This window comes from Plectrocnemia conspersa, unplaced genomic scaffold (assembly GCF_051122295.1).
Source record: "Plectrocnemia conspersa isolate PC_06_02 unplaced genomic scaffold, ASM5112229v1 ptg000011l, whole genome shotgun sequence".
Taxonomy (NCBI): domain Eukaryota; kingdom Metazoa; phylum Arthropoda; class Insecta; order Trichoptera; family Polycentropodidae; genus Plectrocnemia; species Plectrocnemia conspersa.
The window spans coordinates 9,697,202-9,724,660 of record NW_028277175.1 but is presented as its reverse complement, the minus strand read 5'-3'; the positions used below and the strand labels follow the sequence as shown (position 1 = coordinate 9,724,660).

At 33.5% G+C, this 27,459-nt stretch overlaps 4 protein-coding genes and 1 long non-coding RNA gene across 6 annotated transcripts; 4 read left to right on the top strand and 1 right to left on the bottom strand.

Moving 5' to 3' along the window:
* Positions 1-1,257: 1,257 nt before the first annotated feature.
* Positions 1,258-4,988, top strand: LOC148229408 (uncharacterized). Its single transcript, XM_088196555.1, has 5 exons — positions 1,258-1,363; positions 1,461-1,525; positions 1,587-1,647; positions 1,962-2,053; positions 2,118-4,988. The coding sequence occupies exons 1-5, from the start codon at positions 1,336-1,338 to the stop codon at positions 4,218-4,220; spliced, it is 2,349 nt and encodes a 782-aa protein (XP_088052681.1). The 5' UTR covers positions 1,258-1,335; the 3' UTR covers positions 4,221-4,988.
* Positions 4,989-6,801: 1,813 nt separating this feature from the next.
* Positions 6,802-9,561, top strand: LOC148229407 (uncharacterized). The gene is made up of 6 exons (XM_088196557.1): positions 6,802-6,885; positions 6,954-7,018; positions 7,086-7,146; positions 7,208-7,345; positions 7,861-7,931; positions 7,996-9,561. Exons 1-6 carry the CDS (start codon positions 6,858-6,860, stop codon positions 9,028-9,030), a joined length of 1,398 nt encoding a protein of 465 aa, XP_088052683.1. The 5' UTR covers positions 6,802-6,857; the 3' UTR covers positions 9,031-9,561.
* A 1,812-nt stretch (positions 9,562-11,373) lies between these two features.
* On the top strand, positions 11,374-15,145 carry LOC148229406 (uncharacterized). The gene is made up of 5 exons (XM_088196556.1): positions 11,374-11,417; positions 11,634-11,686; positions 11,749-11,824; positions 11,894-11,973; positions 12,041-15,145. Exons 1-5 carry the CDS (start codon positions 11,399-11,401, stop codon positions 13,778-13,780), a joined length of 1,968 nt encoding a protein of 655 aa, XP_088052682.1. The 5' UTR covers positions 11,374-11,398; the 3' UTR covers positions 13,781-15,145.
* Positions 15,146-16,483: 1,338 nt separating this feature from the next.
* Positions 16,484-19,189, bottom strand: LOC148229405 (uncharacterized). The gene is made up of 7 exons (XR_015811268.1): positions 19,095-19,189; positions 18,936-19,000; positions 18,839-18,875; positions 18,634-18,768; positions 18,424-18,561; positions 18,264-18,355; positions 16,484-18,192 (listed from the first exon to the last, which is right to left on the bottom strand). It is a non-coding gene; the product is annotated as an uncharacterized LOC148229405 (long non-coding RNA).
* Positions 19,190-19,760: 571 nt separating this feature from the next.
* LOC148229404 (uncharacterized) lies at positions 19,761-21,574 on the top strand. Of its 2 annotated transcripts, XM_088196553.1 has the most exons (6): positions 19,761-19,847; positions 19,913-19,977; positions 20,039-20,099; positions 20,169-20,294; positions 20,372-20,463; positions 20,538-21,574. In XM_088196553.1, the coding sequence occupies exons 1-6, from the start codon at positions 19,820-19,822 to the stop codon at positions 21,501-21,503; spliced, it is 1,338 nt and encodes a 445-aa protein (XP_088052679.1). In that variant the 5' UTR covers positions 19,761-19,819; the 3' UTR covers positions 21,504-21,574. The 2 variants fall into 2 exon arrangements, with proteins under 2 accessions (XP_088052679.1, XP_088052680.1); XM_088196554.1 differs by lacking the exon at positions 20,372-20,463.
* Positions 21,575-27,459: the final 5,885 nt, after the last annotated feature.

Sequence of the window (27,459 nt, the reverse complement as noted above, 5' to 3'; positions counted from 1 at the left end):
TCCCGTCGTTAAGTTACTATAATAAATGTCAAATCAAAAGATTTAACGACTATAATCTGATCAATTTTGAAACTTTTTTACAACTTTTAAAATGTATATGTGTCTATGGTTGATATTATATACTATATATTCTTGCAGCATCATCGATTTATATGAATATTAATGAAAAATTGGATATATATAAAGAGTGGATATACATATATGAAAAATTTGCAGTGGAGATTATTCATATGAATAAAATTGTGTTTTAAGCAAGTTTTTATTGCATTTAAAACGATAATAAAAAATATTATGCAGGAATTATATTATATATGTATATATACAGTTTTTATAAACAAATTAATCGATTTTTTTATTGTTTCTGCCCCATCCTGTATTCAAGATCAGGTTTATAGCAAGTTGATATAACGTCAACCATTTATATAGAATATAGAAAAATTACAAAATACAATTGTTCCGACAATTTTACATATATTTATGCATGGCCGAATAAAAGTGTGTTATGGCCGTGCGTGGTTTTTCTGTGTGAAAATTACCAGAAGGCGCTTCGGCTGTCGCGCCGTGTGATCGTGCGTCAGCAAGGATTCTGAGGATGTAAACTCTGATAATAAAGCATTTCAATAATTAGAGGCGTTTAATTCCGTCGAGAGACGGTGGTCCTTCGAGAAGAAAAGACGGCCATCTCCAAAGGGGAGAGGTTGCAACAACAATATTGATATAGAAAACAATTTCAAAATACATTCAACGTTTGAAAACACAATTTTATAAATAAAATTTTGTACTGGTGAAAGAAAAAAGGTAGAGATATTTTATTATGAGGTCAATAAGCTGGAATTGAATACTACTACCATTCAATTTACGAGTACGTAGTTAATTTCTAATACTCTTGCAATAATTCAATTGCCCTTCCACTTAATTTTTTTTCAATTCATAATAATTGTTAATCAACTAATAACAAGTAATATGAATAAATAATATATCTATTTATTCTTTAATAACGTACATATACATATATTATTTGTATTATTACAAATAATTATTTCCAAAATGGATGCTAAAAATATGAATTGCTAAATATTAATGTTAATTGAAAAATTCTAAATTTATAATAATTATATAATGAGATGTAGAATAATAGTAAAAAATGCATTTCTATAAATTTAACAATATTTTATAAATGCCCAATAAAAAATTTAAGTATTTTTTTGTCAAAAAAATCATAAAAAACTATAATATAATTTATCATGCTAGTAATACACGTTGTTTAGACCGAAATTTGTGCAAGTGTTGCATACTATAGGTAGGCGGTTTGACAATTCGGCTTGACGCAAAACGATGGCGTTTTCACAATTTATTAAGACTGGTATGGTTTTATTTATAATTTTATTTATTTGAATGTCTGTTGCAGTGCTCAATTAATTTATAACATCTGTAATATTGGCTATGCTTTGTGTTTGTAGAACCAGGTATTGAAGACGACAATGAAACATTGCATTCTGTGAATAAGATAAAATGTGAAATTAAAGTAAGTGAAAATTTTTACTTATCCAAAACAGCATATATTTAAACTATTCTTTTCTTTCTAGCATGAACCTGAGAGCGTTGATGAAAATAATATTGATGAAACAAATGACATGTTTGAAACAGGTTTGATTTACTATATGCATACAAATAGTACCTTACTTTCTTGTTATCTGGGGTCAAATTTATTCTAAAAAATATTGATACATTTTATCGATTTATATTAAATTATAAATATGAACTCAATTTGACGGTTGCGAAACGTCCATTTGTATTCAATCCAGTACAAAATCCAATCAAGTACAAAAACTTTAGTTAGTTTGAACTTTTTACAATCTTACTTGCAATAATTGTATGACTTCTGTTTCAGTACGAGGCAGTTCAACACGTTCATTTTCAATTAAAATATAATTGTATTATTAATTAATATATCTTTTCAGAAATGCACGATGTTAAAGATGTACTTGTTAAAACTAATACTGAAAATGATATTTTCTCTTACCAGCATTCAATCAATCATATGCAAACACAAGTAATATTAAAATTAAATGCAATTTTTTTAAAGCAACTTTTTTTATTTTTTATATCTATTTTAGGAACAAGAAAGAAAAACATTTGATGTCCCGTTAGTTGATTATCAGCTTCCTAGCGATGTTGAGCAGTTTAAATGTAATTTATGTGGAAAAATATTCAATAAGAAGGTATATCTGAAACGCCACATGTATACACATAATAAAATTTTTGCTTTTGAATGTGTTACATGTAAAAAATCTTTCAAGTCCAAAGAAAATCTTACACAACATATGAAAATTCACAGTGATATTTTTGATTTTAAATGTAGTGAATGTGGAAAAATGTTCAAAATTAAATCGAATCTTACACGCCATTTGACTATACATAGCAAAATTTGTAAGTTTGAATGTAGCAAATGTGAAAAAATGTTCAAAAATAAGTCTAATCTTACACGTCATATGTATATGCATAATGAAAATTTTGATTGTAAATGTGTAATATGCAATGAATTATTCAGATCTAAAGATTCTTTATCGCGGCATATGAAACGTCATAATGATCTTTATAACTTTGAATGTAATTATTGTGGCAAAGCGTTTAAACGTAAAGATTCCCTTTTAGTGCATATGCAAGTTCACAATGTTATTTTTGATTTTGGATGCACCATATGTGGAAAAATGTTTAGTTATCAGAGTAATCTTATACAACATATGTATACGCATAACGATAATTTAGATTTTAAATGTGTCATATGTACAAAATCATTCAAAGCTAAGGTAAATCTTCAACGCCATATGAAAATGCATAGTGAAGCTTATAATTTTGAATGTTACTACTGTGGTAAAACATACAAACGTAAAGATTGCCTTGTAATTCATATGCAAGATCATAGTATTAATTTAGATTTTAAATGTAGCAAATGTGGAAAATCCTTCAAATATCGATCTCAACTCACACGGCATATGAAGGCACATAATGATAATAATTGTGGTTATGTATGTGTCAAATGTGGAACATTATTCAAGTCTAAAAAGAAACTTGCACGCCATATAAAAGTTCATAATGAATTTGATCATTTTGAATGCAATTATTGCGGTAAAGTATACAAACGTAAAGATTGGTTTACATTACACGTTAAAGATCATAATATGCTTTCAGATTGTGTATGTAATAAATGTGGAAAGTTGTTCAAAACTCAGTCTAAACTTGCACAACATATGAAAATTCATAGTGATATTTTTGACTTTGAATGTATCAAATGTGGAAAAAAGTTTAATAAGAAGTCCAATTTTACACGCCATATGTATTTACATAGTGACATTTTCGAGTTTGAATGCATCAAATGCGGAAAATCATTCAAATGTAAAGATACTCTTACAAAGCATATGAAATGTCATAATAATGCTTATGACTTTGAATGTGATTTTTGTGGAAAAACATTCAATTGTAAATACTCCCTTAAACTGCATATGAAAGTTCATAGTGATATTTGTAATTTTGAATGTAACATATGTGGAAAAATGTTCAAAACGAAATCTAATCTTACCAGGCATATGTATATACATAATGATTGTTTGAATTATGGCTGTACTACATGTGGGAAATTATTTAAATCCGAAGAAATTCTTTCATGTCATATGAAAATTCATAGTGATTTTTATAACTTTGAGTGTGACCATTGTGGCAAAACATTCAAATATAAGTCTGAATTTTGTAAGCATATTGTTATTCATAGTGATATATACGATTTTGAATGTAGTATATGTAGTAAAATGTTTAAAATCAAGTCTCATCTTAAAAGGCATATGTATACACATAGTGATGCATTTAAATTTGATTGTAACAAATGTCAAAAAACATTCAAATATCAGTCTAATCTTGCACGACATATGCATACGCATAGTAATAACAATTGCTTTGATTGTGTCGAATGTGGAAAATCATTCAAGTATAAAGAAACTCTTTCACAGCATATGAAAGTTCATAGCGACGTTTGTGATTTTAAGTGTAGCAAATGTGACAAAATGTTCAAAAATAGGTCTAATCTTATGCGGCATATGTTAATTCATATTAATTCTTATAACTTTGAATGTAACTATTGTGGTAAAGCATTTAAGCGTAAAGATACTCTTATAGTGCATATGCAACTCCATAGCGATTCAATATTTATAAATATTAGTAATTGAAAAAAGTTTAGACATAGTTGGTTTACATTATACTTATCAATTTTAGAGTTTAGCTAAATTATTAACCACAATTTTATAATCTCATATTTGGGACTGGCTGCAGCTGTTTTGCGCCAAGTCCTTAGAATCTCGCATCTTGCATCGATGTTATCTATTGTTTTTGTCATTTACGATTCTATCTTTAGACTTTCAAAATAATATAGCAAATAACGTTATTTTTTCAACTTTTTTCCTTTTGCACCACGTTTGCAATATTACATTCTCCAAACAATAAATTAACACTCATAACAAAAATATTCAGTAATAAAATAAAGATTTTCTGTAAAAATGTACAACATCATACTATTTTAGATTGAATTTTCATTATAGAGTTGAAAAATCAACCATTGCTGTATTGCAAATCAAAACTTTTATATATTTTACTCTAAAAACTGGCTACGGCGCCTAAGCTTATTCGTAGCTTGTAACAATAAATACTGTTCCAAATGCTATAAAATTTAATTGGAAAAGAAAAGTGCTTAGATGAATACTATATTATCTATGTGTGTTTCGAAGCTATCAATTTGTTTCTATTATAAAGTAAATTTTGTTCAAGTGTAGGATTACGCCAATTGTTACATTAAAAATTATATAATACTTTTGTGTAATATTGTTAATGTGCATAATATTTATAAATATATCTAACCATATTTAACGAGTGTAACAATAATAAATGTATTTAGATTAAATGTGTTTTTATAAAAATCGTAATAAAAATATTGTCGTTTATTTTGTGTATTGTTTTTGCCCCGCAAAATAAATTTATCATATCTTGTAATAAGTGAAGCAAATAGCGGAGCAATTGCCGTATTTATTTCTTACTAATGTTTTCTACGATTTTAAACTGACTTCAAAACTTCAAACTTAACAATATTAGTTAATTGTTGACACCTGTCGTTTTTAATGTTATTTGCTATTTACTTATTGAAATTAAAATCTAATCCGTCAAGATGGCCAAAAGCATAAAATATATAACAATTATAAAAAAGTATAAACCACAGAAGGTGTGCATTTTCCCTTACGAACTAAAACAGCTGACGAGAAAATATCGAAATCTTGATATACCCTATTGAGTAGTCGGACGGCCATTGCTAGAGAAGAGTTGGCAAGTGCTTCAGTCCTAGCCTTAACGGACAAGAACAGAGGGCTTGACCAAAAACTGTGTTCACCCTCTTGAGCAATTTCCAAAAGTGTTTAATTACATAAACGCTTCTGGGAGCTAACAATGAAACATGCCCCAGCACTCGCAAAATGAAAGCACTGAAAAACAGGAATGAATATGTTAGGGCCTATTTATATATAAATATATATATATATATATATATATATATATATATATATATATATGTATATGTATATATATATATCTTTATATTTCATTATGGCCAAAACGTGGCGGCACTTTGGTAACACTGGCGTAACGGTTCGTGTGTCGCAGGCTCGTTCCCCGTAATTGTATATTCACAATGTAAAGAACTTAAAATAATTCAATAAAATACTGCTGCAGCGGCTCAATCTGTGTATAATTGTCACCCGTCGCCAAAAATAGTACCTGTATTCCTTGAAGTATGAATACCGAAGGAGTTTACGCTGTACTTTTTTGAGCCGCAATTCATTGCATTGACTCATTACGCTAGAAATTCATATAATGGAGCCAGCTTCTAGTATGCTGCAGACTAGGGTATCATAAAGAGTGCACAATACTAAAATATACTTATAGTGGCGCGCATTTATCAAGATAAAGCTGAGCATCTTTATTGATCCTTATTTATCCAGTGCCTCTCAAACGTTACACCAACACCGTTTTAAAGGAAAGTCTATCTAGAATATATTCACTGAGATGGTGTACTCCGTCGGCACCAAGGACCATGAGAATAAAATCGTGTAAAAACATAGTTCTAAAAGTAATCATAGCTTTAGAACTTTTATTAGGTCAAATCCAAAATACAAACTAAGGCAACTCATTTCTCAGGGGAAAATAAGTAAAGAAGAAATACATACAGACGTCGTATCTTACATACTGCACTATAGTTTACCTTCACTTGGATATTACACTATGTTTTAAAAATATGATTTATATCCTTACTGATATTACTATAGACTTCTGAGTGTTAGTCAAAGTATATTAAAATCTAATTTCGGTCAACAAAAGAGCGCAAAAACAATTATCACTTCTCAAATTCACAAATCCACGTCAAAGACGTTTTCACTGCGACGGCACGATTTTATTGCTTTTGCCGTATATTTTTTACTTTTGTGAGGGGATAATTGTTTTTTGCGCTTTTATATTGGTCGATTGGTCAAAATTTAGTTTAGAAATGCTTTATTTTATTCTCACTTATTATAAGTCGTAATATTGTTATAAAAAGTCTAAATATGAACGCTAGATAACCAAGCATTTCCACTGCGACAGCGACGGATCGATTTTATTGCTTTTTTGTATTATATTTAATTTAATAAAAAAACAGTTAACAATAAAATTTTCTATGTCGAAGTCAATATAAATATACATTTTTCGTAATGCTCTCAATACAGTATGCTTAGACCAAAAATTTGCCCTTACCGTCGACTGTTTGACAGTTCGGTTTGCGCACAATAATGTCATTTTCCCATTTTATTAAAACCGGTATCATTCATATTTATACATTCATATTAGTTTTTAATTATAATAATGGGCGTATTCTGCTATTATAGAGCCAAGCGTTGAAATCGATGACGAAACATCGCATTGTGACAATAAGATTGATTGTGTAATTAAAGTAAGCGATAATACTGCTTTTTATAAAAAGTAAATATTTGTATTAGGATTATTATTTTATTTCTTAGGTGGAATATGAGACAACTAACGAAAATAATATATATGAAGCAAATAACATTTTTAAAACAGGTTACATATATTATTTATATATTATGTTTTGTTTGTAATATGAATTATAAAATCATTTTAGAAACACATGAGGTTGAAGATATTGTTTTTAAAAATAGTATTAAGAAAGAAATTTTATCTTATCAACATTCAATCAAGTATGAACAAGAGGGTGATGAAGAAAATAATATAAAAGAAAGAGATGACATGTTTGAAACAGGTTAGATATATTATACGAGGGTAATTTAAATGAATTATATGTTATCTCATTATTCAATAAATGAAAACAACACACAATTTGGAGTAGTATTAATAGTACATTCTCTCATCCCAAAAGAGCCAAAATAATCTTTTCTGCAGATGCTTCCTAATGGAATTTCTAATCTACTTGTACAATTGCTGGAATGACAAATTCGTTATCATACTTGGTTTTCATTCGTCGATGAATTTCAATGATTCATTACTAAAAAAATAAATAACACTGCTCCACTTTAGTGCATGTTGAGACGGTCATTAAAAGCTACTGCTGTGTTTCGTGTTGCACGCCTGATTTGTACTGCCACCTGTCGACTATTCTTCAAACTTCATGTAACACTGCTGGCAATATACAATATATTAGAGTGGTGATTCGAATTTTTATGGCACTTTAAAGTTTTCATTTGTTTCACCCTTGTATGCATATTTGTAATATATACATTATGTTAAGGATATTTATTAATTAATGTTTAATTTCAGAAATACACGATCTTAAAGATGTACTTATTAAAAAGGACATTGTATCATATCAGCAATCCACATACAATATAGTAACACAAGTAATATTGGAATAAAATGAAATCACAGTAACTTTCAATTTATCATATATTTTAGGAACAAGGAAGTAAAAAACATGATATAGATAACCAATATACATGTGCATATTGTCACAAATACTTTACTGAAAAGAGAGCTATCATACAGCATCTTGATAAACATTTTCATTTGTGGAATTTTAAACCATTTATAAAATGCGAAACAAAAATGTTAAAAAAACTCTACGATTGTACTAACTGTGGAAAAGCATTTAATACCAAATATCACCTTTTGGACCATATAAAAATTCATAGTGATATTTGTGATTTTAATTGTAACATATGCGGAAAAATGTTTAAAAAAAAGTCGAATCTCACACGGCATATGTACAATATACATAGTGATAATTTTGATTATGACTGTATCGATTGTGGTAAATCTTTCAAGTCTAAAGGAATTCTTTCACAGCATATGAAAGTTCACAATGATAGTTATGATTTTAAATGTGACAAATGTGGAAAAGAGTTCAAAAAAAAGTGTAATATTATAAGGCATATGTTTGTTCATAGCAATACTTTTGACGTGGAATGTATTAATTGTGGAAAATCTTTCAAGTCTAAAGAAGCTCTTTCGCAGCATATAAAACGTCATAATGATTCCTATGACTTTAAATGTAACTATTGTGATAAAACATTTAAATGTAAGAGTTACCTTTTAGTGCATATGCAAATACATAGTGTTATTCCCAATAGCAATGTTAGTGATATTGAATGTACCAAATGTGGAAAATTGTTCAAAACGAAGTTTAATCTTATAAGGCATATGCATATACAGCATAGTGATAATTTTGCTTTTGAATGTATCAAATGTGATAAAGCGTTCAACACCAAACATCAACTTTCACGACATGCAAAAGTTCATAAAGATATTATTGATTTTGAATGTATCAAATGTAGAAAAGTGTTCAATAAGAAGTCTAATCTCAAACGGCATATGACAATTCATTATCATTCTTATAATTTTGAATGTAACTATTGTGGTAAATCATTTAAGCGTAAAGATACTCTTATAGTGCATATGCAAATTCATAGTGATTCTTATAATTTAAAATAATGCTGGTTATAATCTGTTTAAATTATTTCTAAAATTTATTTTTGAATATGTATACTTAAAATACCCTTAATTATAGATTTATTTTATTATACAAGGTGAAAAATGGAATAGATTTACTTGTTTCATTTTTCTTGTATTTATATTGATTTATTATTGATATTGTATTCAATACGATTGAATATTTAAATTACTTATATTTTATAAAAATTATCTTAAAACATTCATAAAATCATTTAAAGATTATTATGATTTAAATACTAATTTTTGGAATCAACATAAACACGATTGCATTAATATTATATATTAATGTATTGTAAATTTTCCGTTGCCACATAACGTACGGTGTTTTCCCAATACGTTACAATTGATTAAATACAACTACTAAGTAAGTAGTGAGACACCAGACTGAAATCAGGCTTTTACACCACTGGACTGGACAAGCTACCGCTGAAATGGCAAAAGTGTATTGACAATATGGGTGTATACTTTGACGAATAAAACTATTCCTTTTATTTATAAAACATTAACAAACTTTGTTTTTTTTCTACAAATTTCATACTTGATGACCTAATGCCTTTCATATTGATGTCCAGTATGTCATTGGCAGAAAATTTACCAAGTATTCCCGTGGTTGGAAGTGTTTTTTCAACTAACTCTTTTTGAAAGATTATGCAGTTAATACTTTCAAACAAACAACACGGTTTATTTTCATTATTCATCAATCTTATATATGTGTAAACCCATAATTGAGGAACTCTTCATAGTATACTTTTTTTCTTATTGATACCATCTGATCTGTAAAAAAAGTGATCGATACAAATCTAACTCTTCAGCACACGGTGAAGTATAAAAGAAACCTCTGTGTGTACAATATATGTAAGTCAGTACTAATCGTTACGAACATTTTTCCAAATTGAAAAAATTGTAGAAATAACTTTATTTTAATTTACAATAGAAAAATATATTATTTTCAATACACATAATAGGGAAGGAAAATTAAATTCCACTCAGATCAATAATGAATCTGCAATGACGATTATGGCTGCTATACTATTATATCTTCGTCGAAGGTGAGTCAAATAATAACAGAGTGAATTTGACTGGTAATAATTTATTTCGCAAGGCGAACTGCCATTATAGTTGGTTGTGTGGAGTAAATTAAGGATTTGGAGTTATATAGGGATTTTGGGAGGCGTGGACAAAATATAATGTTATATATTATATATTTTAAAAAGTCGGTGTTGCTCATCGCATCCTGTACGATTAGAAACAATACAACTTTGAATTGAATTGTCTGTTGCAAAAAATAAACAAAACAAGAGTTATTTGCATTATGGTATTAGCACAAAAGACATACATATCGTTACATAAATGGGCCAAAATAAGTGTAGAAAAAATTACGCATAAAATATTAACAATAGGCTTTGTGATTTAGAATGCCGTTAAAGAAAAAGTTTAATTACTCCGGAAACTGCATATTTATAATAAAGAAATGCTATTAGCTTTTTACAACATCGACATATCCTTTGGTGCAACAGAAATAAGAAACAATTGATTTATTAACAGATAAAAAATCATAAGGGTGGCGTCTTTTGTTGATTTTGGCGTCAAAAAAATATATAAGAAAAATTATATTTTTAGCTCTTTCAGCGCGGCTAATATTTTTGGCACGCCATTTCGAAATTTGCTAATATGTGGGGAGTATTTATTTATGACAATTTTTTCTGCCCTATGCATACTGGCGTTTTTCTTGATGATTTATATAGGTGTCATAAACGGTCAAAGGGTTAAATGAAGGAATGCTCAGTAAAAAAAATATTTTTTACACCATTTGAGGTAATTTACCCAGGTTAGATGACCACTGGTCTATGTGTTTATTTGTAACTGTGTGCAATTGTCTCTGTGTTAAACTGTCATGTAACCGTGTTTGACGATGATATCGGGCTTACATTTACAAATCGCGTAAATTAAAAATCATTGTAAAATATGAATTACTTTATATTTGTTAACCCCTTCACCGCGGATAGCTTCTATAGAAGTCATCAAGAAAATCGCTAGTACTCATTAGGCACATAAAGATGCCTATAAGCCTTTGAGCCTAATAATATGGTTATTTAGTAGGAATATAATTTAAGACATCAATTGAATTTTTAAACCATAATTAAAAAAAAGTATGCCATGAATAGGTGCCAACCACATATTAACAAATTAGCCAATTAATTAACACATCAACCACGGTGAAAGGGTTAATACCCATTCCAAAACAGCGATTCAATTTTTTTTTTTTTTATAATGCTCGACAATTCATCGAATTTAGACCAATCGTTGATTATGAATAATTTTATGTCTACTGTCAACTCGACATACAATGGCGCATATCAAAACTGGTATTATTTTATTTTTTGTGATCACAATTAACGATCGAAATGGAGGTTTATGTTTCAAGATTTTGCTTTTCAGCTAATGTCACTTCTCCATGAAATTAATTTATATTAAGAATTTCAGAAACAAAACTTATTTTCATCAATGACTAATTTCACACTACGATAAATTATATATTAGTTAAATTGATATCCCCTTAGTATTATACTTCGCCTTTGCAGAAGCTGACGTCGAAACATTTGCTTCCATTAACACAATTCAATTTAAAGTCGAGGTAATGAATCGTAATATTTAACACTTGTTTAAGCATGTGATATTAAATAGTATTTTTTTAAGTCGGAACATGTAAAATGCGAATATGATAGCAGCGAAGATACATTCACAGACAAAGTAGACGACATGTTCGAAATAGGTTGAACATACTACTTACATATGTATACAGTTGCATTTTAATATATTATTGACTAATATATAATTTCAGAAATACACGATGTTAAAGATATACTTAAGACGAATACTGTTGGCGTGGACGTTTTATCTCACCAAATATACGTTGGCAAAGTAATACTGAAATTTCTGTGTATTTTGATTTGTACGACATATCTAACAAATTAAATTTAAATTTTAGATACCAGAAGGAAAAAAATGTACTAGAAATCAACATATGCATAGTGAATCTCATAAAATTGAGTGCGATAAATATGAAAAAACATTAAAAACACAATCAGCTTTTTTACAACCTATGCCGACTCATAGCGATGCTCGTGACTTTGAATGTAAAAAATGTGAAAAAACATATAAAAATAAATACAGTCTTACAATACATATGCAAACTCACAGCAATGTTCATGAATTTGAATGTGAAAAATGTGGAAAAACTTTCATAACTAAATCAAATCTTACTTACCACATGCTAACGCATAGCAATGTTTGTGACTTTGAATGTGAAAAATGTGGAAAAGCATTTAAAAAAAAATCACATCTAGCACAACATATGCCAGCTCATAGTGATATCTGCGATTTTCAATGTAAAAGATGTGGAAAAGAATTTAAATATAAAATTACTCTTTCTAGGCATATGAAAACTCATAGTGATGTTCGTGACTTTGAGTGTGAGAAATGTAAAAAAAAATTCATAAGTAAATCCAATCTTTCATACCATATGCTAACTCATAACAATATTCGTGATTTCGAATGCGAAATATGCGGAAAAGCTTTCAAAAAAAAATCCCATCTTTCACGACATATACCAACTCATAGCGATGTTTGCGATTTTAAATGCGTAAAATGTGACAGAGCATTCATATCTAAAAAATTTCTTTCACGACATATGCGAACTCATAGTGATGTTCGTGACTTTAAATGTGAAATATGTGGAAAAACATACAAAACCAAATTCAATATTTCAAAACATATTCAAACACATAGCGATGTACTTAAAACTGAAAGCCAAATTTTACACCTTATTAAATCTGAAAGTGCTTTTGGATGTGATAAATGTGGAAAAGCTTTCAAAAAAAAATCTCATCTTTCACGACATATGTCAACTCATAGCGATGTTCGTGACTTTGAATGTAAAAAATGTGGTAAAGCATTCAAAACAAAGTCCCATCTATTACGTCATGTGCCAACTCATAGTGATATTCGTGACTTTAAATGCGAAAAATGTGGAAAAACATTCATAACTAAACATTATCTTTCAAACCATATGCTAACTCATAATGTGGCATTTAAGACTGAAGACAAACTTTCATATTATATGAAATCTCATAGTGATTTTAGATGTGCTAAATGTGGAAAAGAGTTCAAAAAGAAATCTTATCTTTCACGACATATGCCAACTCATAGCGATGCTCGTGACTTTGAATGTGAAAAATGTGGAAAGACATTTAAAACTAAACACTCTATTTCACAACACATCTTAACTCATAACGATGCTCGTGACTTTGAATGTGAAACGTGCGGAAAAACATTCATAACTAAATCTAATCTTTCATTCCATATGCTAATTCATAGCAATGTTCGTGATTTTAAATGTGAAAAATGTGGAAAAGCATTTAAATTAAAATTTCAACTTAAACGACATATGCCAACTCATAGTAATGTATGTGACTTTGAATGTGAAAAATGTGAAAAAACATTCAAATATAGAATCACACTTTCAAGACATTTGAAAACTCACAGCGATGTTCGTAACTATGAATGTGACAAATGTGGTAAAACATTCATAACTAAATCCCATCTTTCAAGCCATATTCTAACTCATAGTGATATTCGTTTCTTTGAATGCGAAAAATGTGAAAAAGCATTCAAAACAAAATCCCATCTTACACGACATATGCCTACTCACAGCAATATTTGTGACTGAATATGAAAAATGTGGAAAAACTTCACAACATATCAAAACTCATAGATCATAATAATAAAATATGGAAAGTATTTAAAAATGTAATGCAATTTTTGTTAAATAACATGGTGTTACTTATAATAAAGTGCAGACAATTGTAGGTCATTTTAAATGCAGTGAGCAAACAAATTGATATTTATTTAAGTGCCAAAGTACCTGCGAGTGATTCTCTAAGATGTAGATTACACGTTCAGTCCATAATTGTGGTCCGATTGACGCCAGACTGAATGTGTAACGCGTTGAATGACGGACTGATGAACCGGACTGACAGATATTTAAATATTTTGATAATTTTCATCAGTCTGGTGCAGACTGACAACAGATTGATTGTGTAATGCATTCCATCATCAGTCTGATCTATCAGTCACCGCTCGGACAGCAATGGAGGTATGAGCCGCCAACTACGCAGCCGTTTGAGGCAGAGAAATTTTTTTTATTTACATTAGAATTATTGCCTATTCTCTAGGATAAAACTCATAAGAATTATGTAAATAAGTATAAGAGAAATGAAGCTTTGGAAAGGTTGTGGATATTTATAAAAAAATTAAACCTCTGGCCACCATCGACGATATTAAAAAAAAACACATTAAGATCAAATTACCGCCGAGAATTAAAAAAATAATAACGTCTCGAAAATCAGGGGCCGGGGCAGATGATGTTTATACTCCGAAGAGTTGGAAATTTCAATATCTTCGTATTTTGGACGAATTCGAGCGACCCCGAGTATGTTATTTTCAAATAAAAACGCTTAAAATATTTAATGCATTTATTAAAACGAATACAACATAAGCTAATAAATGAATACAGTTAAATATTTATTATTAATTCTTGCGAATATCCAATATACCCTCGTTATTGAAATAATGACAAAAATTTTCTCTTATCATTTTTATATCGTTTGGGGAATTTCGAGTGCTAATGGGCTCCAAATCAAGTAATTCATTTCCATCTTGTTTTGTGATTTTTCAATTTGATGCCAAATAAAGCCGTGGTTGGGTTTTAACCAAATAATTATGTAAATAACAGCGTCCATCAGTTCGCTATCAGTATTTTTACGATCAAGATCATAGATTGAACTGATGACAAACTGAACGTGTAACCCACGTCTAATTTAAGATATAGAAACACAATGTAATTATATTTTTCTTATACTATTGATCTCCAAAGCGTCGATTATATAATATAAAACTATCAAATAATTAATAACACAAGGTCGCCAATGTAGAGGCTTTTAATTTTGTTGGACAAATCTATACAAATCGAAGAAATTGTGTGAACTTTTTAATTTGTTTTCATTAAACTTTTAATAAAAAAGACAGTATGCAAGACGTATTTTATTTATAGTATGCGTTCCTAGGTTCATATACATATGTATGATGTTCTAGGACACAAACCCCCTGGACATATACCCCTCGTCAAAACCCCCCGACAATTTAAAATTGTATCATCGTCCTTGGGATGACGAAGTGGAGTAGACTGGAGTAGGAGGGCACTGATTCGTAGACGCAGCAATGATGGCTGCAATCTCATGTAGCCCCTCGATTTAAAAGTGGGCTCGATCACTCAAGGATGAAAGCTCAGCGTCGTTCAAATAGCAGAGACCATCGGCCAACGTCGAAAGCTTAGCAAATGGCGCAGTTATGCTGACATACTAAGAGGCCTCCAATACAGCAGTCGCTCAAAATCTTGTATCCCGCAGACAACTGCCATGATTTTTTCCTACAAGTAACATTCTAAATACGAAATGGTACTTGTTTTTGTAAAGGTACTCGTATGTCGAAATTAGAGAGCCCAAATGTAAGAAATTGCTGTGTTGTACCTGATTTTATACACATGGCCAGCCTTAGAGAGGTGTAGTGGTCACCCATTTTTTCTGCCACAACTAATTACCACGAGCTATAAGTGTAATTAGATTATGATGTTAACTTACTAGACTTTTATGACCATTGCGTTGCAACCTGTCATCTGAACAGATATGAAACGCCCGTTAAATATTTTGAACGAGTATGAGATATGGAAACTTCGTGACCCGTTATTCTTTAGATCTCAAAGTGCTGTTATTTATTATATGATAATAACACTCGCGGAAAGTCTCGAATGGCTATTGTGATGCTTTTAGTTTAATCCGTTTATTGTCACATAGGGTCCGCACTGGCAGCATCAAAAATTATAAATGGGTTTATGGAGAGGTTTTGTTCTTACGGTTAGTGCATCAATTTCAATAAAATCTTTCAAAACTGCTCTTATTTGGATTTATTGATGTACATTGATTCACTAGTTGTCACCCCTACTTCATTAAAAAATAATTTCTGTTTATCTGTATTCGTCATCAGATAAAAGATCCTGAAACCTTAGATTATTTCACAGCTGAAAGAATATCTTGATTCAATAATTCATCGCTAACACCTGATATTGGTATGGGCCATCAATTAATCAGAATATAATAAAACAATAAAATTTCTCCATAGACCATCAGTGGTCAACAGATTACCGGTTGGTGGATTATGCTGTAATAGGTGCCTGGTGAGCCAGGGATTTACAACCCGGCGATGCGTTTTCTCATATCTAAGGATGTTTATTAAATATAATCTATTAAAATATTTTTTTTATTTCATGTTGAGTATATTAACATCTTATATCAAATTTAAGAAGAAAAAGAAAATATTTTCATGATCAATTTTATTTGTAATTATATTTTTTCAGACTTATCTGTGAATCATAATTATAAAATATATACATCAACACAAATATTCATACATAAATAAAACTTTTTGTAAATATATTTTTTTTGTCTTAGTTTTCAAAGTTAATTACAGGATCACTAGACTTTAAAATTATCCTAAAATACTAAATTAGTTTGTTTAAACCCGTAATACCATTCTATTGTTTAGCACTGCGAAAGAAGCGTCTAGTTGCATTTCCGTCGTATGTATTTGCTGCTGATTTATTGGCTAGGCTATAAGAGGGCCAATCTCTTCTGAGTCTATTTTCAGAATATAGCCATATTTGACGCTTTCTAACTCACACATCATCATTTTCGTCTTTGGTTCTTGCTTACCATTTTTTAATGTTCAATTTATTGGCAATATGAATAAGACATTTATATATTCGAATCCAATAATGAAATAGAGATATTTCAAAACATTCATCTCTTGTTTTATATTTTTGTAGCACTTCTTCATCATTCTTGTGAATAATTATATTGCGATTCTTGATATCCCAGGCGCCTGACAGACAACTTTTCGATTTTTTTCCGATAAGCTAACACTTTCTGTATTTCATAGAAAGCCTTAATCGTGATTTCTATCTTTCTTTAAAGCAGTTTTGAGAAACATTGTCATCTCCTTTGGGGTGGCGACTTGGTCATCATAAATTTTCTGATATTAAATGACACCGATGTGTTTCAAATGGCTATTAATGTAAAATTATAACTGCTGTTAACGATACAATTACACATTTAACTGTGTCAGTGGGCTATTTATTGTGTTAAGGATGCTTTACATTCAAAATTATAAGAATCGCAATATTTTTTAACAATTATTGCTACATTCAAACTCAAAATTATTACTGTCAATTTTCACATCATCTTCAATATAATTTCTTTAAAGTGTAATAAGTTTCCATATTTTACACATTTTAAATAGATATTTTCATGATGTACATATACACATATGCCGTTTAAGATTAGACTTTCTTTTGAACATTTTCCCACAGTTACTGCATTTAAAATCATAAATATCACTGTGAGTTTTCATGTGCTGATTAAGAGCTTCTTTAAACTTGAACCACTTTCCACATTCGACACATTTAAAATCAAAACTATCACTATGTATGTACATATGTCGTGTAAGCCTAGAATTCTTGTTAAATATTTTTCCACATTTAATGCACTCAAAAACACAAATAACACTATGTACTTTCATATGCATTATAAGGTAATACTTACGTTTGAATTCTTTGCCACAATGGTTACATTCAAATTTAAGAGAGTCCCCATGACGTTGAATATGTCTTGACAGATTATCTTTAGACTTGAACGTTTTTCCACATATGACGCATTCAAAATCAAAAGTATCATTATGTATATGCATATGTCGCGTAAGTTTAAAATTCTTTTTAAACATTTTACCGCATATACTACATTTGAATTCACTATGACTTTTCATATGACGCAAAAGACCATAATTGGTCTTGCATGTTTTTCCACAGTTATCACATTCAAAATTAATGGAATCATTATGAATATTCATATGCCTTTTAAGAGCCTTCTTTTTACTAAAGAACTTGTGGCAATAAGCACACGTAAACAGTTTATCTTCATTGTGTGATTGAATATGAACTAAATGGTTGTCATAATTTACTTTTTCTTGTTCCTGTAACATATGATAAATTTAGATATTTGTTAAAAAGCAAGTATAAATATCGCATTTAATTCAACTATTACTTTAGTTTCCATATGATCATTTGAACTATAGGTAGAAAAAATATTCATGTCAATATTATTTTTAATAAGCTCATCTTTAACGTCGTGCGCTTCTAAAATGATATGTTAATTATTAATTAATGTAATATATAATATATTACTACACATATAAATATGTAACCTGTTTCAAACATGTCATCTTGTTTTTCTTTATTATTTTCTTCATCACTCTCGTGTTCACACTTAATCGAACGCTGGTAAAATAAAATTTCTTTTTTAATATTGTTTTCAAAAACTACATCTTTCACATCACGCGTTTCTGAAATGATTATATACTTTAAAAAACAAACTCATTATACTGTATAACATTTTTATGTTTAATATATCTAACCTGTTAATGAGTCATCTCGTTCTTCTATATTATTTTCTTCATCACTCTCATGTTCACATTTGATTAAATGCTGATAAGATAAAATTTCCTTCTTAATATTATTTTTTATAAATACATCTTTCACAACCTGCGTTTCTGTAATGATATTATAATTATTAACACAAACGCATCATAATGGATTACATTTACACATCGTATATCTAACCTGTTATGTTATGTTCATCACTTCTCTCATATTCACACTACAAAGTAAAAGAATAGTTTAAATGTTTTATATTTAAAGACGAAGTATTATCGCTTACTTTTATTATACATTTCATCCTATTTACAGAATTCGATGTTTCATTGTCGTTTTCAACGCCAGGTTCTACAAAACCAAACAATAGATATTATATTTAAATGCGGTAACAGAACCCAATATGAATGCTTTGAGTTAATAAAATTGATAATTGAAATGATACCAGTCTTAACAAAATATCCAAAGGACATCGCTGTGCAAGCTTTCAGCTAAACTGTCAAACTGTCAATACACAATAATAAAAAATGGCCTTAGCATGAAATATTGCGACCATAATGAAGAGGCAATGAAATTACATAATAAATAAGAGTTTTAATATTTTTTAAATAGATATATAAATTAGATATATTAAATAAGTATATAAATATTTTCGACCTCTGAGTAACGCCATAAAAAAAAGTGTTTTTTTTACAGTTCTTTAATGGGTAAAATTTTTGACCTCGAACATAAAATTGTCCGAAATAATGTAAATGATAAACAATGATGACGATGCCTCTTAAAGTCTTAACGTATACTTTGGTTAGTTAACATTATATTTTATGTTCTATTGTTACCATACAGTTGTTTTCGCAGTTGTCTTGGAGGCGTTGATCCACTACCATTTAGGACGAAAAATATTTGATAAGTAGTATTTAATTATATTATTTTTTCTGTTCATGTTTTATAAGGTTGGTAATATATACAGAGGAGGAGGTGAACTAAAAATGCATTGTTAAATAGTGAACATCTTAAAAATTCACATTATTGTGGGTTAAAAATATTATTTATTTTACTAGTTTTTAAATGAATAATCACAGCTTTTTTTTTATCATGATCACAATATACGATGCTTAGACCAAATTATTCACTTCTAAATTAGCAGTTTGACAGTTCGGTTTGTACACAACCATGTCATTTTCACATTTTATTAAGACCGGTAATTTTATTAACATAAATCAGTTATTTTATTTTAATATCAATGTCTGTATTTTCTTCCTGTAGAACCAGGTGCTAAAAACGACGTTAATACATCGTATTATGTAAATAAAATGGATTGTATTTTAAAGGTAAGTTGTAAAACAACATCATTGAAGTAGCAGTAATTTTAACTATTGTTTAATTTTTTAGTGTAAGCATGAGAGCAGTGTTGATAAAAACAATGATGATTCAAATAAGATTTTTGTAACAGGTTAGATACACATATATGACTAGAAATGATTATGTCGTGTTTGTATCGGTAATTATAATAACATTTCAGAAACACATGATGTAGAAGATGTACTTATTAAAAAGGAGATTTTATCTTACCAGCATTCAATTAAGTATGAACCAAAAAGTGATGATGAAAATAATATAAAAGAAGCAGATGACTTGCTAGAAATAGGTTACATATATTATATTTACAGTAGTAATATATTATATAGAGCATGCATTAACAATCAGTATATAATATTATTTCAGTAATGCACGATGTTAAAGATGAGCTTATTAAAAAGAATATTGACATGAATCTGTTTTCTTCTCATGGTACAAATGATCGTATGGAAACTAAAGTAATAATAAAATCGAATGCGATATTTAAACTTGTTACTTAACAAATAACATAAAAAATTATTGTATGTTTTAGAAACAAGAAAAAGAAAATTATGACAACCGTTTAGTTTATTTTCACCACTACAATGAAGATAAGCTGTTTACTTGCAGTCATTGCCACAAGTTATTTAGTGATAAAAGGTCTCTTATAAAGCATTTGAATCTTCATAATTATTCCGACAACTTTGAATGTAAAAACTGTGGAAAAACATGCAAGACCGAATATATACTTTCTCGGCATATGAAAATTCATAGTGAGTTCAAGTGTAGTGTTTGTGGAAAAATGTTCAAAAATAGATCTAAACTTAATGGACATTTATATATACATAATACAATTCACAATTATAAATGTACCAAATGTGGAAAAGTGTTTAAAAATAAGTCAAATCTTAATCGGCACATCCGTGTACATACTGATAAATTTGATTTTGGATGCGTTAATTGTGGAAAATCGTTTAAGGCTAAAGAAAATCTTATACGACATATGTATTTACATAATGATCATTTTAAATGTGTTAGATGTGAAAAAACTTTCAAAAATAAATGTAAGCTTTCAGAGCATGAGAAAATTCATTATGATAAATGGGAATTCAAATGTATTATATGTGGAATTATGTTTAAGCAGAAGTCTAATCTTACACGTCATATGTACACACACAATGACACTTTTGATTTTAAATGTGCTGTTTGTGGCAAATCATTCAAATCTAAAGGAAATCTTACCAAGCATATGAAAATTCATTGTGATTATGATTTCCAATGTGACAAATGTGGAAAAATGTTTATATACAGGTCTAATATTATACAGCATTTGTATACACATAGTGAGCATCTTGATTTTAATTGTTTTAAATGTAAAAAGTCATTTGTGTCTAAATTAAAGCTCTCGAGGCATATGGATGTTCACAGTGATGCTTATGATTTTAAATGTAGCAAATGTGAAAAAATGTTCAAAAGAAAGTCTAATCTTAGACGGCATATGTTTAAATGTTCATTATAATAAATTTATATTAATTGTGTTAAATATGGAAAATTATTCAAGTCTGAATAAATTCTTTACCAACATGAAAATTCAGTGATATTTGTTAGTTTGAATGTAGCAAATGTAGTATTTTTAATTAAGTTAATTTATAAATTAATTTTTTATGTTGTGGCGGTCACATGTGTCATCAGATAAAAAAATGGCGTGACGTGATAAGGAATGGCTAGTCAACGGAAATTCCGATAATTTATTTGAAATATATTTTCCTAAAAATTCTGCTAGAGAGAGAGAGATACAACATATAAGAGACCTCCACAGGAGTTCATAACACACGGCTTTATTTTAGGCCGTATGTAGGATACAACTTCACTTAGTAAGTTTGCATAGCTAATTACAGCCCTAAGGCCTACAACACTACGTCTATGCGCTGAGGGTTGAGAACGTCAATAGAAAGACCCAGATACCGCATCACCGTAGGCTATTTGCATCTCGGATACTGCACCATAATAATACTTATTGCTGTTGTATGCATTATTATCATAATAAATTTGACTAAAGGCTTGAATTGCTTTTAATTCTAATCAAAAAGATTTCAGTTTATGTGAATCTGGAGACGATTACTCTTGTTACTTTGTTTATTGCGTTTTGGTTAGGTTCTGCAGTGTGCTGTCAGTGACAATTCAATGAAGCGAAGATTTTTAAAAGGTATTCAAGAAAATTATATCAGGTCTTATAACAAATCGTATTGGAACGATGTTCCAGCCCCACTACACCTCTGGCGACAACGTTTTTTCTTGTCGGATATTAAACCGGCTGATATTTCTGCACAAAATTTTAAAATTAATAATAACATGCTCGATATTTGGAGAAATACGCCGTCGCGACCTGCTAGCTCTTTTTATGATAGGGATGGCTGGCGAAGTAAAAACAAAAGCAGGTATTGAATACACGAAATTCTTTCTAATATTTATACATTTTTATCTCCATTCATACACATTTTTACAAAATAATAGTACACGGAATATGCTTCACTAAGCATAGATGTTAAATATTAGGTATAAATAAGTTTTAATAAATATATTTAAATAAAAAACGTATTTGAAAAAAATTCGCGAAATTTATTCTTTTTTAAAAAAAGACTATTTCATTGGATAATAATGAATGTTAATTTTATACAGTTACCAACTAAAGATATTTTGTACTAGACCAAAGGTGGCCAACACGCGGCCCGCCTTTTACATTTTTCAGGCCCGCTAGATTCTTTACAATGTACATTTAGTATCATTATTATTATATTATCTATGTTTACATGTAAGAATAATAGTAAAAACAATAATAATAAGTCATTATGTTTCAATTTTTCTCTCCAAAAAAATGTCTGTAGTGTATCTAAATATATAATAAACCGCCGAATAATCATATTTGTTTGCCCTCATAATGAAATATTCTAGGTCAGTTAAGTCAGAGCTTTCACTTTTTATCCAAAATACAATCACACGTTAAGAGTTGGCAACCAATTACTCTGATATTACATAAATATGTTTTTTTTTATTTAATTGGTGTAAAATATTTATATTATTTTTATATCGACGAGTCACTTAATATATCTAATGGTGCTATGGTAATTTTAAATGTTTGGAATTTACCAAAAAGTGCAACCAGCTCAGAAATATTTCGAGTCATAAACGAATATTTTATAAAACACTGTTTATATTGAAAGCGGGTTATTGGTCTTTGCACAGACGGGCCTAAGAAAGGATAGGAGTACATTCTGAAGTAACCTCAAATATTCGAGCAGTTGCGAATGTTTATTTTTTAACCAATCACTCTGTAATCTACCGGCAAGTGCCGGCTCAAGTCAAGTTGCTCGGCTTGGTATTTTTACTTCAAACTCAACCGTGATTTTATTTTGAATTTGTAACGGGACCTCTCACTCCCGCGGTCTCCGACCAACTGAACTCCCGTCCACGTGCGCGTCGCTCCTACACCGTCTTGGCCATAACACCACACGCCCTCCTGATGTCTACATCACGAAGTCTTCCAAGCGGTGTGGGCGTCTTCGACTCCTCGCTGGTCGAGCGGTGGTCTCTGTCTTCTCGGACTGCGCCGTGGACTCCGCTTCTGGACCTTCCATTGCCGGTTGCTCGGATTCGGGTTGGAACGGCGCGCTCCACTGCAGCCAGGATCCTCGGGTCGTGTTAGTGTCTTCCGGTGGAGCCCGTCTCAGGTCTAATACGTGCCGCGGTACGCCATCGACAACTACATTGTTCCGCGATGCGATGTCCGTCACGTACCCTGAAGTCCACTCTTCTGTGCACGACGGGCGCGTAGGCTTGATCAGGACTCTCTCGCCCACCGTGAAAGGTGATTGCACTGGGGATGGCTCGGGCCTTGGTGCTAAGGGGTGTCTCCATTCGTACTTGTGTAGCAGCCTCGCTGGGGTAGAGTCCTTCTCCGCCGCATCTCTAGCTGCTATATTGTACCAGAAGACGGCCTGGAGTGGAGATATCTTGCTCCTAGCTGCCGTCCTCTTTATCGTCCTATGGTGCCTCTCTACGATGCCGTTTCCCTGCGGTCGGTACGCCGCTCTGAAAAGACGCCGTGCATTCCACTTCTCGCACATGACCGCCGTCTTCTCTGATCTGAACGACGTACCGTTGTCCATCAGCAGCTCCCGTGGGGGGCCCCTCTCCAAGAATATTTCTTCAAGGTGCTGCACTATCTCCGTCGCGCACTCTGATCGGAGTTCTCTCCAAATGCCGAACCTGGACGGACCGCAGTCCACGATCGTCAAGAAGCGACGACCCTCGTAGTGCGTCACGTCGACTGCCAGCCTCGTCCAATTTTCGTTCACGTTGAGCGCTCCAGGTTCGTGTGTGACCGGATGAGGATCGATCATGCGGCATCTAGCGCATTCACGCACACACTTCTCCACTTCTCGGCGCGTTATAGTGCGGTCCACCATCCGGGCAAGTTGAAGGCTGCGATCTACGCCGAAGTGGTGCAGCTCGTGCAGATCCTTAACAGAGGCAGCACAGACTGTCTCGCTCGCTCTCTCTATCCAGCTCTTCTTCACGCGCGTCAGCGCATCCGCTTTGTTTTTCTCTGATGCGACGTGGTAGATGGTCACTTTTAATCCGTACTCGTCGAAGAGCTCTCGCAGCACGCCTATTCGTCTCTTCACCAGCATCTCCGCTGCGCCGGATGCTTTCGCTCTCGATCCCGCTCCGCAGGCCGACCGCAGCCAACTCACAACGGTTGCGGAATCTGTCATGATGTCCAGTCGCTGGACTTCCCATTTTATGGCGAGATTTACGCCTCTCACGACCGCGTCTAACTCCGCAACGTTAATGTGGCTCGCGTCAGTCGGCTTCCTCAACCATGATGCGTCTTCGACGATTTCTCCACCTACTTCAAGCGCGACGCCAAACGCAATGGAGCTTGCGTCACACCAAATTTTGGCTGTGTAGGCCGTGTTCACTACGCCCCACGGTCCTCGCACCGGGTCCTCCTTACGCACGCGCTCCACAATCTCGCCAAGCATACGATATGCCCTCTTGCCGATCGCGTCTTCCCAGGCCTCCCCTTCGCACGCTCTTTTAACGTAGCTACACGCCACTCGTAGCCAGTTACCTACTGGGTAGTGGCCAACCAGCCTTCCGCATATAGAGAACAATTCTCGTCTGGTCATTGAAGGTCCTCCCTCTACATCTGGCACTGCGTTTCCCCGCCTGAACTGCAGCCGTCCGCTTCTGTCTCTCTCGATGCGGAGTCCCAGCGCTCGCCCTCCTTCCAGGCTCTCGGTAGGTTTGGCCTTAAGGCCGTACGCACTAAGAAGCGCCTCAACTTTGCAGACCTTCACGACGCTCTCGTCGACAATTATGTCGTCGATGTAGCTATCCGTTCCCCGACGCACATCTGGGTCTTGCGCCAGCACGTATTCTACGATCTTCGACATAATTTTTGGTGCGCTGCTTAGCCCAAAACCGAGCCTTGTTAGGCAGTAGGTGCGCCCTCTAAATCGTACGAGCTGGTGCTTCCAGAGGTCTTTGTGAACGCGCACCTGCAAATACGCCGCTTGAAGATCGATCAGCTGCAACGGCCCTTTCATACGCCTCCATTTCCGGAGCGTCTCGTCGCACGCCGGCGCGTCCATCCCAGGGTTGCACTTCACCGTGGCGTTCAATTCGCGGTAGTCCAGAACCGGTCGCACTTTGCCCTTATTAGGCTGCGCCACGGCCATAAGCGGCAGAACTCCGCCTTCTTGCCCTCTCCACGGTTGCAGCAGGCCATCGTCGATCCATCTTCTCACCTCAGCGTCGAACTGCTCCCGCAGCTCCGGTCGGTCAGTGCTTCCATAGTTCGGCACCTTGTTTCTCAGCAGTGCCGGCCCGTCCTTCCACTCCCACTTGATGGTCCACGCGTCACCGTCAAACTCCGCTTCGAAATCGCCGTCTTGAATTATCGCCCTCTGAGACGTCACTGCGGCTGCGGATATTTGTCTCCCTCTCGGGCGGTCCTCCCAGAACTGCCCCGCCGATCGCCGATCCCTTCCTTCAAGCACTTGTACGCCGTCCCGGTCGATGGTCACTCCTCCTAGCGACGCGATAACGTCCATCCCCAGCACCACGTCTGCCCCCGCAAACAATTCGCTGATTATTAGGTACGACGTACGAACACTTCTTCCGAGCACCTGTGTATCCGTTCGCACTGTCCCAACGCACTTAACCCGGGAACCGTCCACCGCAATGATTGACACATCGCCCTGCGTCGTCGCCCGACAGAGTCCCGCGCGCATCACACTTCGCGAACACCCAGTGTCTATGAGCGCCCGCACTCGCCGTCGACCGACAATTGCGTCAACGATCGGCAACGCCGCTATTCCCGCACCGAAGAGGCCGCCGACGCACCAGCCCCCCGCAGCCCGTTTCCCGGCTTCTTGCAACCTCTCGAGACGTGGCCTTCCTCTCCGCAACGCCAACACCGGATCACTTCAGCGGTCGACTGCGCCTTATCTGCGTCCCCGCACACTCGGGCCATGTGCGGTCCGCCGCACCGGTAACACCGTAAGCTCGCTCGCCGCGCCTGCCCGCCGGCAACGTCGCGTCCCGGCTTGCTTCGCGACGCTACCACCGCCGCCACGTTGGCGCTCTCAACGATATCGCCGCGGAAACCCGAAGGCGGCCCCTCGCGATGAGGATCCCTAGACGTACTCCTCAGCAACGGTCTCGTCGCGTTGATCAGCTCCGCCGTCGACAGTTTCCAGTCGGGGTCGCGAACTCGGATGGCGTTCGCTACCTCGGCGGGCAACCCGAACAGAAAATGCCGCATCAGGAACGCCCCGTCCGTGATTCCGGCGTTCGCGGCCGTGCACCGAAGCTCCTCCATGAACACTTCGGGCGGTTCCCCGTCCCACCGCATCCCCTGCAACTTCCTATATGCGTCAAGCGGTTCCAATCCGAACGCCTTGACCAGGGTAGCCTTCAGTTGCGTGGCATCCGTTCGCACACCTTCGACCGCTTGGGCGTAGACGACGCTCGCGCGTCCTTCCAGGAACAGCGGCACGATCGGCGCGATGTCCAGCACGCCGCGCAGCTTCGCGGCCATCTCCAGCTTCGTGAACCACGCGTTCACGTCCCCCTCGCCGTCAAACGGCTTCACAACGTCCACGAATCTTATCTCGCCCGCCATGACACGGCTGCCGAAATAGCTTGTAACGGGACCTATCACTCCCGCGGTCTCCGACCAACTGAACTCCCGTCCACGTGCGCGTCGCTCCTACACCGTCTTGGCCATAACACCACAGAATTTTTATTTTTTCAAATTAATTAATTGTATTTTAAAATATGTATATTTTCTTTGAAAATTTTCTGTAAATATTTTTTCTATGTATGTTAATTTATGTATATTATATGTATGTAATTTGTATTACTATGTAAAAAAAATATTTTATTTTAATTTTTGAAATGTTTTT

Excerpts from the sequence above, each read along its gene's own strand:
- LOC148229404 (XM_088196553.1), top strand. The coding sequence starts at position 19,820 with ATGTCATTTTCACATTTTATTAAGACCG. Across the intron at positions 20,100-20,168 it reads AAATAAGATTTTTGTAACAG|AAACACATGATGTAGAAGAT; the intron begins GTTAGATACACA and ends ATAACATTTCAG. Across the intron at positions 20,464-20,537 it reads ATGATCGTATGGAAACTAAA|AAACAAGAAAAAGAAAATTA; the intron begins GTAATAATAAAA and ends TGTATGTTTTAG.
- LOC148229407 (XM_088196557.1), top strand. The coding sequence starts at position 6,858 with ATGTCATTTTCCCATTTTATTAAAACCG. Across the intron at positions 7,346-7,860 it reads AGATGACATGTTTGAAACAG|AAATACACGATCTTAAAGAT; the intron begins GTTAGATATATT and ends GTTTAATTTCAG. Across the intron at positions 7,932-7,995 it reads AGCAATCCACATACAATATA|GAACAAGGAAGTAAAAAACA; the intron begins GTAACACAAGTA and ends CATATATTTTAG.
- LOC148229408 (XM_088196555.1), top strand. The coding sequence starts at position 1,336 with ATGGCGTTTTCACAATTTATTAAGACTG. Across the intron at positions 1,364-1,460 it reads TTCACAATTTATTAAGACTG|AACCAGGTATTGAAGACGAC; the intron begins GTATGGTTTTAT and ends TTGTGTTTGTAG. Across the intron at positions 1,648-1,961 it reads AAATGACATGTTTGAAACAG|AAATGCACGATGTTAAAGAT; the intron begins GTTTGATTTACT and ends ATATCTTTTCAG.
- LOC148229406 (XM_088196556.1), top strand. Across the intron at positions 11,825-11,893 it reads AGACGACATGTTCGAAATAG|AAATACACGATGTTAAAGAT; the intron begins GTTGAACATACT and ends ATATAATTTCAG. Across the intron at positions 11,974-12,040 it reads ACCAAATATACGTTGGCAAA|ATACCAGAAGGAAAAAAATG; the intron begins GTAATACTGAAA and ends TTTAAATTTTAG.